General features: G+C 34.2%; 8 protein-coding genes across 8 annotated transcripts; 3 read left to right on the forward strand and 5 right to left on the reverse strand.

Annotated features, from left to right (window-relative positions):
* Nucleotide 1: 1 nt before the first annotated feature.
* EIN_176810 (hypothetical protein) lies at nucleotides 2-886 on the reverse strand (the record flags this gene model as incomplete). Its single annotated transcript, XM_004260577.1, has 1 exon — nucleotides 2-886. One exon carries the CDS (start codon nucleotides 884-886, stop codon nucleotides 2-4), a length of 885 nt encoding a protein of 294 aa, XP_004260625.1.
* A 606-nt stretch (nucleotides 887-1492) lies between these two features.
* EIN_176820 (neutral alpha-glucosidase AB precursor, putative) lies at nucleotides 1493-4111 on the reverse strand (the record flags this gene model as incomplete). Its single annotated transcript, XM_004260578.1, has 1 exon — nucleotides 1493-4111. One exon carries the CDS (start codon nucleotides 4109-4111, stop codon nucleotides 1493-1495), a length of 2619 nt encoding a protein of 872 aa, XP_004260626.1.
* A 172-nt stretch (nucleotides 4112-4283) lies between these two features.
* On the forward strand, nucleotides 4284-4898 carry EIN_176830 (hypothetical protein; the record flags this gene model as incomplete). Its single annotated transcript, XM_004260579.1, has 1 exon — nucleotides 4284-4898. One exon carries the CDS (start codon nucleotides 4284-4286, stop codon nucleotides 4896-4898), a length of 615 nt encoding a protein of 204 aa, XP_004260627.1.
* A 90-nt stretch (nucleotides 4899-4988) lies between these two features.
* On the reverse strand, nucleotides 4989-6126 carry EIN_176840 (hypothetical protein; the record flags this gene model as incomplete). The annotated part of the gene is made up of 2 exons (XM_004260580.1): nucleotides 4989-5514; nucleotides 5564-6126. 2 exons carry the CDS (start codon nucleotides 6124-6126, stop codon nucleotides 4989-4991), a joined length of 1089 nt encoding a protein of 362 aa, XP_004260628.1.
* A 555-nt stretch (nucleotides 6127-6681) lies between these two features.
* EIN_176850 (proteasome subunit beta type-5 precursor, putative) lies at nucleotides 6682-7493 on the forward strand (the record flags this gene model as incomplete). Its single annotated transcript, XM_004260581.1, has 2 exons — nucleotides 6682-7327; nucleotides 7375-7493. 2 exons carry the CDS (start codon nucleotides 6682-6684, stop codon nucleotides 7491-7493), a joined length of 765 nt encoding a protein of 254 aa, XP_004260629.1.
* Nucleotides 7494-7591: 98 nt separating this feature from the next.
* On the reverse strand, nucleotides 7592-8096 carry EIN_176860 (hypothetical protein; the record flags this gene model as incomplete). The annotated part of the gene is made up of 3 exons (XM_004260582.1): nucleotides 7592-7753; nucleotides 7851-7976; nucleotides 8019-8096. 3 exons carry the CDS (start codon nucleotides 8094-8096, stop codon nucleotides 7592-7594), a joined length of 366 nt encoding a protein of 121 aa, XP_004260630.1.
* Nucleotides 8097-8491: 395 nt separating this feature from the next.
* EIN_176870 (hypothetical protein) lies at nucleotides 8492-9136 on the reverse strand (the record flags this gene model as incomplete). The annotated part of the gene is made up of 1 exon (XM_004260583.1): nucleotides 8492-9136. The coding sequence occupies one exon, from the start codon at nucleotides 9134-9136 to the stop codon at nucleotides 8492-8494; it is 645 nt and encodes a 214-aa protein (XP_004260631.1).
* Nucleotides 9137-13025: 3889 nt separating this feature from the next.
* On the forward strand, nucleotides 13026-15349 carry EIN_176880 (hypothetical protein; the record flags this gene model as incomplete). Its single annotated transcript, XM_004260584.1, has 3 exons — nucleotides 13026-13042; nucleotides 13084-13999; nucleotides 14075-15349. The coding sequence occupies 3 exons, from the start codon at nucleotides 13026-13028 to the stop codon at nucleotides 15347-15349; spliced, it is 2208 nt and encodes a 735-aa protein (XP_004260632.1).
* Nucleotides 15350-15457: the final 108 nt, after the last annotated feature.

Consider the following 15457-nt stretch of genomic DNA (forward strand, 5'->3'; position numbering starts at 1 on the left):
TTCAGTGTTCCATGAAGTATATACCATGGGGTGTTGTCACCATTGACACGCCGACTTTCAAGAAATTCATTTGCGAAAGTGGTTGGAGTGTTTTTGGTGGTACAAAGAGTGGTTCCTCCTTTTGTTCATCGGCGAAGTTTTGTTGATAAGACAGTGCTGGTGTTTTGAGAATTGAGTTACCTTCCTTAGCTTTCAAAGTGATGTATTTTCTTTTTTTGTCGAGGACCAAGTTATCTGCAATTCGGTGTAATTTCCGTTGGGAGTAAAACATGATTTGTTGCTTTGTTTCTCCGGTTAAAATAGCTGAACCGCCAGGGGTTCTTGTATGAGCGAAATTTTGTTCCTTTGGATTGATAGCTGGAGCAACCAAAGGTAAAGGGAGTTGTGTGTTGACGGCTCTTTTTTGTTTTGAGAAGAACTTTGGAGGCGGTTGTGCCAAATTAATAACATTTTCTGGTTTGTCATTGAATTTTGAAACTTCGCATGACTCTGCTTTTTCGATGATGTTTTCGTTGATTTCTTCGAGTTTTTCAAACTGTTCGCTTTTGTGAGATTTTGTGATTCTCCCAGATTGTTTTTGGTGGAATGGCACGGAATTTGGGGAAGCAATTGGAGAACAATAAGAGTGTTGCACTGCTACTCTTTCTGGTGGCGTTTTATAGAATATCGCATCTCGATCCCCTCTCGACTTAATTAAATCGTCTTTTGATGTTGCTTTTAAAAACAGCCCACCCTCACGTTTCTTAGGCACAGCCCGTGGTTTAGGAATCGATGGGGAGTTCGTTTCGAGTTGTTGGAGTTGTGTATAATTCTGTTTCGGGTAAATGACGTCAATTCGTTCCAAAGTGATCGGGGGAGATTTTGATGGGATAAAATAACGGCTCATAGTAACGGTAATTTGGCTGATTGATTATCGAGTTTTTTACAAAGAATGATGAAACCAATTTCATAGGAAAATATTTGGTTCAGGAACTCGGCGTTTTAGTGTTGTTTTGGTGCATCGTTTCTAATTTTCATTTTTACTAAAGTTTGTTTTTTTGATAAAAATAATTATTACATAAAATAATATGTTTGTTTTTCATTAAAAAAATTAGATGAAAAATGTTCTAACTTTGAAATGGAATTATTGTTTTATTTTATAATAGTTTTCGGTTTAGTTCGTATTTTCAACAACTATTTTTTTTATTTTTAGATTAATTCATAAGAATTTCAAAAATAAACTTTTGAAAAAAAAACCATAATTATAATTAATATAATAATTGTTAAATTGTTTCAATTTTTTGGAAACATATTATACAATTATAGTAAAAATATGAAAAATATAAAGATTTGGATAATATTACAAAAAAATAAAAATATCACTATTTCAAATAGAATCAATTAACTATTTAATTTCTAATCATTAACTATATTATTTTAAGCTATTTAATTTTATTAAATTTATTAATAGAGAATAAGAACCAAATTATTTTCATAAAAGAGTTGATTAACTTCACAATTCTCTCTCTTCAAATTTAATGGTCCACTCCTTTCCAATGTTCACCTCAGGTTTTCTTATCACAAAACCGTTCCCGTTCATTTGTTGAGTTCTGTATTCGTCGAAGAACAATTTTCTTTTTCCTTCTCTAAGACCTTGTGGCTGCTTCGCACCAACAACGACAATTTTAATGACATCGAGGTTGTTCGTGATTTGATCGCCCCCAACGTTTTCTACAACTTCACATTTAATTCCATTTTTGTCCATTCGAATAACACTTTTTATGTGATTTTCTTTAAAGGTTAATCCATCGTCATTATACAAAACACCCTCAGCCTTTCCGCTTTCATCCGCATAAAACACTAATGTGGTTGGGTCGTGTTTCATCAACTCGCTAGATCGTCTTCTCCTCTCTTTGATTGGAATTGCAGCACCTCCTCTGACAAATACTGGAATGCCGTCCATGTCGACTTTTTGATCGACAAATCCGCTTTTTGAAACTTCATAAGTCTTGTAGTCATACCATATTCCTTGTGGCAAGTATCTCTTGACACTACTTGCCCCGCTCTGGACAACCCCGACAACCAATAAATCCTTTCCAATCATAAATTCGTCTTCAACCTGGTCACAGTTTTGGTCTTCCGGGTAATTATAAAAAAGTGGTCTCATCAAAGCGGTCTTTTCTGTTCTCGAGAGGTAATACTCTCTATAATAGAAGTCGATTAATTCGTACCTCCTTTCAATCGATTCTTTTAATCTTCTTCGTGTTTCGCCCTCATACAAGTATGGCTCTCTTCGTTTTGTGTCCAAGTGCGCGTGTGCTCTAAAGAATGGGTAGAACGCTCCAACTTGGTACCATCTCACCAATAACTCTTCATCAGGATTTCGGAAAAACCCTCCAACATCTCCACCACTCTGAATAATACCAACCAAGTTCAAGTTCAGTGTCATATACACAGACATTTTCAAGTGCTCCCATGTCGAATCCGTGTCTCCAGTCCATACAGCGCCAAATTTCTGACTTCCTGCAAAGAAGCTTCTTGACAACACAAATGGTCGATCGACGTTTTTAGTTCTCTCAAGCAACCCTTTATACGTTGCTGCTTGATACGACAGCCCGTATATGTTATGGACGTCACGGTGTTCAAATGTGTTCTCTCCGTCTTGGTGAATATTGTCCTTCTGCATCGTTGTTTCCGGTCCGTTAAACACACTGGGCTCGTTCATGTCAATCCAAATCATCAAGTAAGGGGAAGAGTACTGATACTTCGAAAAGTCGTAGAGTGTCGCCCACCAGTCTCTAGCCTTTGGATTAATGAAATCGACATACGCGGCATTCCCACACCAACACCACCCGTTATATTCGCTATTTCCATCGCTTTTCTTGATCAAGAATTTCTGATCTTGTGCTTCTTTATAGACGTAATACGACGATGTTGTTTTGATGTGTGGGTCCACAATCGTGACAAGTCTTCTCTCCGTCTTTTTCAAATCATCAATCAACTTCGCTGGATCCGGAAATTGCGATTTCTTCCACGTGAAGTATTTCTTATCGTCGGTGTGTTCAATGTCCAGCCATAACACGTCAAATGGGATGTTTGCCTCATCCATCTTTTCAATGACTTCTTCCGCCTCGTTTTGACTCATATAGTTCCATCGGCACTGATGGTATGCCAACGAGTATTTTGGTACAAGTGGTGAGACGCCAGTCAAGTGCAAAAACTGTTTTTCTTGTTGCATAGGAGTTGGTCCGGGTAACAAATATTCGTCCAAAATTCCACTTTCGGAAACAAATCGAGTCTCTTGGTTGACGACGTTCACAAATGTTTCCGTTGGGTTATTATGGAAGACAGCTCCCGTATTACTTCCTAATGAGTATATAATAGGGACAGTCCCATATAAAGTCATTTCAGTATCAACCTCAAACTCAAAAACGTCAGTGTTGTATAACCGGTAAGGCTCATTGTATCCGGTGGAGTCCGTGTTCTTCAACAATACGTTGGTCGCATGATCGGGAATCCCGTACAAGTGCCGAGAATTCGGGAACTTGTATGTGATCGATACAAGTGAAGGGCCATGAGGCTTTTTGTCGGTGAAGCTTTTATATGTCTCCTCCCCTTCACCGTCAACGCCCTTTCCGCCCGTCTCAAATCTCAACTTGTCACCGGGAATCTCTAAAATCAAGGAACCGTCAAGAGTCAACTTCGCGTCAAGCGTCTTTTTCATGATTTCAAGACGACTGACGTGATCGTGAGATGAGAGTGAGTCGTCGGAATAAACGTTCTCAAGGGCAATGGAATTGGAAGAGTCAATGACTTTGATGGAAACTTCCTCAAGACCAGATTCAGTCACAGAAAGTCCAATCTCGGGTTCATAACGAGTGAACATCACACCACCTTCGGTGTGGCGCATAGACATGCGGAAAATACCATATTTAAGACCAGCAATGCGGAGGTCAAATTTGGAAACGTCTTTTGCGTTGGTGACGTGTAAAGTGACGGACGTTTTAGTTTGGTCTATTTTGGGACCAACTATAAATTTCTGAGCAAGTGCAACGTCGTTAGCTCGGCGACAAAAAGCGGTGTCTTTGCACTGCCGGAAGTTTGAACGAGTGACTGAAAGTGCGGTTGCCATGAAGAAAACGAGAAGAAAATACGACTTCATGGAATTTTGAGTTCTTATTGGATTAAATAAAAAAAAATATTTGATTGTGTGATTCCAACGAATCATAATGATACTATACATTTCTAGGACATTTGTTCTTCACAAAAAAATAAAATTAAAACTAAAAAACAAAAAACATTTTATGAACAAAGGATTTTTGTCAAAGAAAAGTTTTCACCCGGGAAAGCTGAGCAACCAGAAGAAAGTTTGGGAAGCCGAGCATAGACACGAAGAGGAATTAAAGAAGATCGAAACATTAAAACGTGAACATGCAGAGGAGGTTGAACGCGTTGAGGAAGAAAAGCGGAACGCTGAGGAGCGAGGGGAGGCGTATGTTGAGAAATTGAATTGGATGTATGATGCTCCAATGGGAGTTGACAGTGGAGTTATAGATGAGTCACAGACTGTCCAAACCCAAACACCAACGTGTATAATAGAACAGAGAGAGATCATTAAAAAAGTTGAGCATGATCCTTTGTATTTAACAAAGCGAAAAGAAGAAGCCGAATTAACAAAAGTACTTCGAAACACTGTTAAACTTCGTGAAATAGAAGAGAAGGAGATTCGAAGACAAGTCGCTCGCTTCTCTCACGAACGAAACAAACTGGAACTAGAAAAGATCAAATCAAAAATTTGGATCACCAGTGAACGTGGTAAAGTCGGGGAAGAGATTATTCGTGACAACGCAGTACTCTGGTCATGGTGGCGTGAGCAACTTCGTGATGAGCGTACATCTGAGATTCGTAAGAACAATTGATTGTGATTGAATAACATTTTAAAAAACAAAAAAATATAAGTGTTATTAAAAAAAAACATTTTGAATACCAAAAAAAAAGAAAATACACAATTAGAAGTCCAACACTTCGAATCCGCCAACTTCGCTGATGCTTGTTCTTAATTCCTTTTCATGAGAAATGTCGAACGTCTCCGTACAGAATTTTTCAAAAGCGTCGACCTCTTCGAGTGATTTTATTAAAAAGCCGAAGGTACAGAATTGGTCGATCTTATCGAGTTCAATTGAGTGAATAGCGAACCGATTGAGTGTGGGATTGATAGGGGCGTAACTTTTCAAATCGATTTTAGTGAAAGATTCTGCAGCTGGTTGTACTGTGTGTGGATCTAAGAAGAGACATCTCATGACGTGGAAACCGAAGATATAGACAGCTCTGTCGCCTATTCCACTGACTATTCCTGCGAACATATTGAATTTGTAGATCTGTTGGAGTCTACTCTTCACGAGTTGATCCATTATAATAGGTAAAAAGACTAAAGTAGGTTTGAACGGTTCTTTTTTAATATCGCACAGAGGAATTGAAGTGTTAGAAGCCATTACACAGCGGAGAGCACACATCTTCCAGGAGTTCACCAAATCGCTATGCATTACATTTGCTTCAGAAGACTCGAACAAAGAAATGAACAAACGAATAAGCTTTAGCAACAATAGTTGGTGCTAAGTAATTGACTCCAGACTTGTTTTGTTCGACGACGAATCTTGATTCGTAGACGTGATGAATAGAAAGTGGAGTTGTTTGTTCGAAGAAGTCCACAAAAGGGATGACGACGTTCAAAATTTCATTTTGTTTTGGGATGTATGGCGTAGTGGACGACGTCAAATCATGTTTGTACACTAACGTTTGCATCGCGTTGGATATCATCATTTGAACGGCTCGAATAGTACACCCCCACCCAACATCGGTATTTAATGACGAATTCGGTAATTTCTCATATCCAGAACGATAAGTCATCCATAATAAATTGCTCATGCGAACATAAGCAGCCATCGAACTATATTGAAGTAACGACGATTGTGGTAACTCTTGGGCTTGTTTTTTTAGAGGTGTTGTTTTGTACTCAATTCCTAAGAGAAAGAGTGGCGCCCCAGGAACAAAAACTGCAGGGTTCTGCGTGTCACCACCAAGTTTGTTATAAAACATACTCAACACATTGTACCCACTGTGCTGGAATAACTTGCCCAGTGATGACATCAATTTTCTAGTTGAAAATTGAGTTCTCTGTCGCTTTCTTTTTTAAAGGACTGGACTCTTCGACATTGGATGGATTCTTTTCGTATAGTAAATAAATATTATGGGGATACTATTCTCCAATATTTTTTTTTTTTTTGGATTTGAAGTAACTATCGGTATAAATTATTTAATAATTGGTGTAACTATATTTATTATTGTTTAAATATATAAAAATTGCATGGACTTTATTTCGTGTTTTCATAGCCTTTTATAAACTATACTTAATAACACTTAAATTATATAATTAAACACAAAACCAATAATTATAATAAAAATTATAATAAAATATATAATAAAATATATAATAAAAATTATAATAAAAATTATAATAAAATATATAATAAAATATATAATAAAATATATAATAATAAACTAGTTCATAAAGAAAAAAGTCACAGAAAAAAACCCGAAATGACTCGACATCTCACTTCTTAGTCAAGTCCTATCGAGACGAATAAAACTTCAAGAGAAAACTGTGAAAAAGGCAAAAAAGAGAGCAAAGAACTTGAAAATCACATGGAGGCACTCCTCTCAGAATTTCACAAGACTGAAACTGACAAAAAGTCCATTGGGCGTATGGTCACCCCATCCGTCCCATTATCTCTTCCCCTCGAACTGACTCGTCACAAAAAAGGGACCACAACATTAGCCATGATCATTAAAGAAGGTATTGTAGTAGCCGTTGATTCTCGCGCGACGCGTGGCGCTTTCATTTCTTCTCAAAGTGTTCAGAAGTACATTCCAATCACTTCGCACATAGTTGGGACGATGGCTGGTGGAGCAGCCGATTGTTCGTATTGGGAGCGTGAGTTGACTCGCCGGTGCCGACTTTTTGAATTAAGGAATCGCCCGCCCATTTCCGTCGCTGCCGCATCGAAGATCTTTGCGAACATTTTGTATCACTACAAAAATTATGACCTTAGTGTGGGGTCGATGATTAGTGGGTTTGATAAGACTGGGCCTCACATTTATTATGTTGAGGATGGTGGAGTACGTATACCTGGGAATATCTTTTCTGTTGGTTCAGGGTCTCCATTTGCAGTGTCAGTGATTGACACTGAGTATGACTATAACATGGGCAAGGAAAAAGCAATTGAATTAGCTCGAAGAGCTATATTCCACGCTACACATCGAGATGTTGCGTCGGGTGGGAATGTCAATGGTTTGTTTTTTCTTAACTTTGTGATACAGTGAGAGACTGACATGTAGTACTTTTCATCGACCAAAACGGATGGAAGCTCATTTCGAGAAACGACTGCTACGACTTGTACTACGACAGATTTAATATTGAAGAGTACCAAAAGCATAAGCCAATGGACGAAGACTAATCCAACTTTTTTATTATGAATTAGTTTGAACTCATTACATCATTAGTATCTATTATTTGGACGAAGTGTGAAGAGAACAAATGGTGACACAAAATCAATTAGAAGTAAGCTTTCTCAACTTGTTCGTGAATCGAATAAGTTGGCAGGACGTAAGACTGTGATGGTTTGTCAAAATCGTCGTTCAAAGTCATGTCCTCGTCAGTCCCCATCACAAGGTCTTTTGCCATACTTGCCGTTTTAAGGCCTGGAAGTCTATTTGGCTATTGATGAGGAATCATTGAATAAATGGATAATTTATACTATAGTTATACTATATAATATAGTATAAGGACACATAAAAGAAGTCAAAGAACAAACAAAAGAAAAGATCGCCTTCTCAAGTTGGTATTGTTCATAAAAAGAAGGCCCAAGTTGTTGAGGGAAGTACTCGGTATTGATTTTTTCGTTTTCTTTGAGAGATTGTGTCAAATCGAGATAATCGTCCTATCACTGAGTATAAAATTGTCTGAAGAGTACAAAACAAACAGTCACTTCATTTTTATGAAGAGGCTCTTTAAAAACTCGAACATCTTGACATTCAAGAGTTTGACTCAATTCCTCCATCACTTTCTTATTTTCGAGTTTCCTCTTGAATTATTTCTTTTTTGTCATTTTTTGTGGAAGAAAAAACAAAAAAAAATAATAATATATAATATAATAATAATAATAATAATAATAATAATAATAATAATATAATAATATAATAATAATATAATAATATAATAATAATGATAACAAAAAAAAATAAACTTACTAATTGTGTGAAAAAGTTTAAAAAATATTTGGTAGTATACTTATGGTTATAATACTATAATTTTATTATAAAAAAAAAGATAAAGATGTATAGTAAATTAACTAGAAAATATTCATTCACAGAAAGCTAGTAATTATAATAGAACAAACTATAAAACAACTAAATTACAAACAGCAAGAACACATCGAATTCTTCAAGAAATTCTTTAAAAAAAGACACAGGGAAGAGCACATTTCTTCTTTCCTTTCTTTTTGTCGACTTTAAATACCTTTTCGACTTTTTGTGAAAATTGTGGAGACACATAAGGCTCATAGACCAAGTCGTCGAACAGCGTATTTACGGCCTCGATGTCATTTGCGTCACACACAAAAGCATCGAACCCCTTCTCACGAACTCTTTCGATGAAGGCATTTGCGACTTGTGGCTTAACCAAATCTTTTCTCGTCGCGACGAACACAAAAGGAAGACCGAATCTGACGGACAAAGATGACCCCGTTGACCCACAACTTGATGTGCTTTTGTTTGCGCTGAGTCGATTGAGTTCTTTAAGAACGATTTCTATTTCTTCATACACCTCTTTTTTAGTCAAGTCAACGATATAGAGTAAACAAGAGACTGTGGAATTAAAGATAGTAGTTAATGCCTCTGAAAGTGATATCCCCGGTGTGTCTAATACTTCAATGTTCACTATGTCTTCATCATCTTCAAACCTTACAACGTCATATGTATTAAAGGAAGTGCTTGTGTATGTGGTCTTGGGGACTTGCTGCGTCAGTGAAGTAAAAATAGAAGACTTCCCTGAACACACTTTCCCTATCAAAGCAAAAGAATATGACTTGTACGTTCGCATGGGGGTGAGATGATTTGGGTTATACAGTTGTGGTAAGAATTCTTGTGGAAATCATTGAAAGAAATTTCCCGCTATTGTCCACATTCTTATCGTATCGGTAAGGGTTTTTATTTTTTGCATTTTTAACAAATCGGGTTTTGAAAACTCTGAAAAATTCTCACTACCCTCGTTGTGCTATTCTGTTTCTTTTTGTTGTTTTTTTTAATATTTTTTAAGGAGATTTTACAACAAAAACACGGGTGTTTAAGAGAAAGTTGTTTTTTTGTACTGATCATTTTAAAACGCACTCATATCTTCTGAAAAAAATATTATTTGTTAATAATTTCTTTTTTATAATTTAATAGTTTATCATTCTGTTTTGGTAATTATTAATCTTCATGTTTTTTTTTCAACGAATATTTGCTGTTCTTGGAAGATCCATATATAATGAATTCTAATATTAGAATTAAGTAATTATTATTATCCCGATATTTTTACATTAAATTGATTTATATTACCTAAAAATTCGGGAAGAATTATATAAATAAAACATTTTAAAATAGTTTGCCATTACAGTAGGGGGAAATAAGGGGATGCAAGAAAAAGTCAGATGCTCGCAACTATTGGTTATTTTTCAAACAAAAAATAATATGTACAAAAAATGAATATTCTTAATACTTCTAAAAGTTTGATTGATTTATAGTATTTTTATTATTATAACAAAAAAATTAAATCACAACATTCGTTTTTGTTGTTGAACAGTTAATTGTTCATATCTTTCATTTTTGATAAATTCTTATTTATTAATTTTTAAATGTATATTGATGTTGACTTGACGAATGACAACTCTCCCAAGACGTTATAAGTTATATGTTTAATGTTTATTTTCAATACTATCATAACCATATAGCACAATGAATAAATAATTATATGCATTGATATAAGCAGACATAAAAAACTATCGGCTGTTATGCTAAATAAAAAGTAGTAAGAAATAAAACAAGTTTAAACAATCATTTAGTCTGTAGTCAACACACAACACCATTCCACAATGGAAACGGTGTGAATTTATATTTTGGAATGATTTGGAGAAGTAAGCTTGGACATCACCTTGAATTTTAAAACCATACCGCCTCTTCCAAACAAATCATATTTTATAAGTTTGTAGAAGCGTCAATTGAGTTCTTTTACTTCCATTATTCTCATGTAATACTATCATTTTCCCTCCACTTTCTCTGTTCTATGTTTTAGTTGATGTGGATGTATAATTGAATATATCTTTCATTAATAAAATAGACCCAACACTTGAATAATCTCTTTAAAAGCACAAACGGGTGATATTGTTGTTCAATTTGATAATAACAGTTCTGAGTTTCAACTTCATTTATTAGTTTGTTAAAATATTTAAATAAAATATAGTAAATATTTAGTTTTAATTTAAGACCCGCATCCCACTTATATTACTATTTATATAATTACTATAAATTTTAATATAAATAATCATTAAAATAATTAATAAAATGAAAAACACCAAAACAAATTTATATTTAGATTAGCATCCGCCTTTTTCTCAGCATCCGACTTTTTATCTTGACTGTACTTTTGTAAATAATTTTGTGAAAATATTTCATTGACTAAACAAATAAATAAAACGGTTTTTATTTTTTCAGTTCGATCTGAAAAGTATTTAAACTAGATAAATTTAATTAATTTATTATATTTATATACATTTTTGTTTAATATTTTTTTATTGCAAAAAACAATTTAAAACTGAAATTCAATTTTTTGAAAAAAAATTAAAAACATATTTTTTGCTTTGTAATTTTTTAAAATAATATTATAATAATATTAAATTTTATACTCAATGAATTTACCATAATTTAATTATGTTTATATTAAAAACAATAATGCATAAACTTTAAATTAGTTGTAATAAACTATTATATAATATAATCTTACACATTTTTTGGATTAAAAATGTTAATATTAATAATTTGAAAAAACCATTAAAATTTATAATTTCTGATTTACAAATTTCTTAAAAAGAATCAAAAAAAACTAAAATTTATAATATGATTTTTGCAGTTCTTTTTCTTGTATTTGCCGCTCTTGCGACCTCTCCAAACGCCGATCCAGTTGTTCTTGATCTTTTCATGGAAAAGTCTACTGGTGATAAACCGACAAGTTACCCGTTTATGTTGGAAAGTCTCATGATACTTGCGAAAAAGAAAATAAAATATGGATGGATCAAAAAAGCGAAATGATCGTTAATACCAAAAACTCGTTAAATATTAAAATCATCTTTTTTGTTTTTTTATTTGTAACATTTTGAGATGCCTCTTTTCATTCCGTCATATTTCCTTATTATGTCCAATTGTTTTGGCTCTCAAATGAAAACGAGTTTTATTTTAGTTTTGTAATTTCAAGTTTCATTTATATTTTATTTTTTCAAACTAATTTTTTTTAATACAACAAATAATCCCGAATTGTTAGGTTGTTTTATCATATTTATTTTTCATTTCGACCAAATGTTGTTATGATTTGAAAGAATTGGTAGATCGTGAAAACAATCTGAGTTCCTTTTTAGTTTTCATTTTTTCTTTTTTTTAATGAAAATTGCCTTTCATATGGCATCTGATTCTGTATGTTTTTTTTCAGTGTAGTTTCAATTGATTGTGGTAAAATGTATCAATAGTTGCTTTGTCACTTGTTGCCTTTTCCGACTGATTAAAGAAGAAACGTTGCAATATAATAAAAAAAACTACAATTAAACTATTTCCAAATCAAGAGACGATCTTTTTCTGTTTTTTTCTTTTTCAATTTTCATCGATTGTCTTTATTCGGTAGTTCATTTATAGTATGGTTTGTTATACATTAAACTATATTTACATTAAAGTGGTCAATTGACAGTCATGGACAAAATCGCAAGACAATAACCAAAGATCCACAAAATGAGAACTTATTCCTGTAATTAAATAAACTATATTACCAAATCTTGCGAAACGGCTGTGAAAAAAAGAGGCATTTATTCCCATAGGCGCAGAAATTTACCCAAAAAGTATTTATAGAACACTACTTGTCGATAGACGTGTATTTAAATAAACTGGAAATATTAAACGCGCCTATCTCACTCATGAGTCAACAATTGAAAGACACTTTCAGCTTGATCGACACGAACAACGACGGGATCATCACTTTCACCGACTTTGTCGATTCATCAAGAATGTATAACGTTGATCAGGTCAAGCTTAGACTCGTCTTCGACGCAATGGACACCTTCCACACTGGAAATGTTTCATTCGAACGCTACGCTGAATTTTGTTCTTTGTAAGTAAATATATATGTTTATTTTGATATTTAAATACATCGATAGATACTCCATAACCATTTTCTATTTCAAAAAACTAACGCAATTTGTATGCGGCATTTTTATACATTTTCATACTTTTAGAGTGGAATTATTATGACTTTTATCACTTTTATTATTCTTTTGCTTTACCTCTCATTTATTTCAAATAAGGGTGATATCTCACTTCTCACTATTATTTGTTATACTAAATTTGTTAATTCATTTATTATAAATTTATTATTGTAATAACAGTAATGCTTGGATATATTAATTAAATTCAAAACTATACTTTATTATTTATTTAAATTATTCTCTTATAAAGAAACAAATTAATTAATTCTATTAAATTATTAATTTATACATTATTAAACTATTTTATTTTTATTTTTTTAATGAGTTATTTTATTAATATTTCTTCTATTATTAACTATAACCAGTTTAAGTGATAATAAAATAGTAAATTAATTAATATTCATTAGTAAAATCTTTTTTGTTATTCCAATAATTAAACAAGAAAAAGAACTTTTTGTGTATTAAAAATTGTAACTCGAAAAATTCAGAATGAACTGCTCACCAACGTTTTTTTTTGTATATTTTACACGACTATATTTACCAATAGAGTCATTTCCCTATTTCATACTGCAATTGACAACAAAGATGCTTCGATGTTAGCTCAATTATGCAGACAATTTGGAATGATCAACACTCTTCGCTCTAATATCTGGCGTATTTTGTTGAAGGTGAAGCCAATCAAGTTACCCAATCCACTTCATCTCACTGTAGTAGAAGCAGATGTCCCACCACTTGTCAACAATTTGATATCGTGCATCAACCAAACGAAGCGCACTGAATTAATTAAAGACTCATACACTATAGCTACTTCATTGGTTCAACCCAAAACATCTCCAAACTTCATTCCAACGGTAGTTATAGCACTTGTCTTCTATTATTTATATCCGGAAGAGTCTGTAGAATTTCGGTTGGGTGCTGTGTTCTCATTTTTGAATACCCTTCAGCCGTATTTCTCACATTTGTACCCTTCCATCCAAAAAGGACTGTACTGTTTAATGCACATCCTTTTACAATACCACGACCCACAACTGTGTTACTGTTTGGACTCTTTTAGAGTCGAGTCGGTCTTTTACACTCCACGATTTTTGTACGGCGCTCTCTTCCCGACAGGAGAGACTATTGGAGACATTTTAATTCTTTGGGACGAGTTCATATTGAACCCCAATAAGCACATCTTCTACTTTGCAGTCATCGCCTATTTGATGCAAATTAGAGACGATATCATGAAAGAGACTAAGAAGAACGAATTGATCACACTTATTAAGACTAAGAGAATCACTTCGGAGCAAATCCGGATTGTGATCTGTCGAGCTAATGCACTCGAACAAGACACGTTGACGTCTTTTAAACTGTTACTTCATTCCTGTTTCTATAATGAAGTGATGTTCCAGAGATGGTACTCACAGTCTTTGGGGTCGACTTTGGCACTCCCAGTCGAGCCAACATCACTTCTTGCCGATATCGTTTGTCAATACTATTCAATACTAGTAAATGAATTATTAATAAACTATATACAGAAAGATAGATTAACAGAGTAGAAAGGAGGGATGGACGTCCTTTTCATCGACTGTCGGACGCAAGAAATGTTTCGCGGGGGGAATATAGGGAATGCAATTCATTTTGACACGACCCGTCGGGAAGACGAGAATTACGTGAAGTCTTTTTTTGAGCAGAAATTGATTCAAAATGTGATGGAACACAAGAAGAACATTCACGTAGTTATTTATGGGTCTGGGGAAGTCGGGAAGAACACTCAACAAACGCCGACGTTGAGTGAGTTGACGATGATCATGTTAGACTTTATTAAACGTGGGATGAAACATTTAGGGGTGTTATTAAGTGGATACTTCTTATATCATAAGAATGCGATGGCAAAGGTGAATGGCTTTGAAATCTTTAATCATACCCCAAATTTGTGTCCCGTTTGTACTCCCCCAGAACTCGCGAAATTACAAACAAAATTAACATCCTTGGGAGAATCAACTAAACGATTTGCTACAGACTTCTTCTATGGACTGTCTACAAGACACCCTAACCCTAATTCCTCAAAAAAAAGCGTCAACCCTCCTCAACCAGTAGAGAAAAGAACATTCACACCGATTAGAAATGAACCAAATAAGACAGAGAAAGGCAATGGAAATGGTAATGACAGCGAAGAAAAAGTTTTAAAACAACAAATGAAGTGCGAACCAAATAAAACCGGATTGAGGTCGTCACAACGGATTGGAAGCCAAACGCAATTACAACAAAATCAAATACCAAATTTACTCGACTTGGGACTTGAAACAATAACGGACCCTTCATCTAATGCGCAATCACAAAGCGCATCTTTAAATACTTCAGATAATTTACCAATTAAGCCACTGAGCCAAGAAAAGATGCCGATTAAGCCATTGACTTTGAGTGACACAGATGGCGACAACGAACATAAATTGAAGTTAACATTTGACGAAGAGTATAATGAAGATGACGAGGACAATGAGCATGCAAATTATTTTGATGAATTGATGAAAGAAAGTCCGACATTTGAGGCCGATTATAATGTCGCGAGTAGTGAGTCCGTTGACTGTTGGAAACATTGTTTGATTATCATGAGTTCAGTCGATATGTTGATCACTGAGAAACCGTCGGGCGACGGCGAAATGTTTTTACTCGAGGAAATCACTTACACCGACATCGACAAGGTCTCGACGCGAGTCCAAGCAGCAGACGTATTTATAATAGAAGTGACTGGAAAGAGAGTAGTCGTCAAAGTAGCACACTCTAAAGAGTTTCTCGACTTACTCAATACTAAGATGGCCCTTGACAATTGATCATTTTATACACTTTGCGTTGAAGACAAATTCTATATTTATAATAAATTTATAATAAAAATACTCGATTCACCAACCCTTTGAAAGAATAGTAAAAAGTAACTAAAA

This window comes from Entamoeba invadens (genome assembly GCF_000330505.1).
Source record: "Entamoeba invadens IP1 unplaced genomic scaffold scaff_1105074725183, whole genome shotgun sequence".
NCBI lineage: Eukaryota > Evosea > Mastigamoebida > Endamoebidae > Entamoeba > Entamoeba invadens.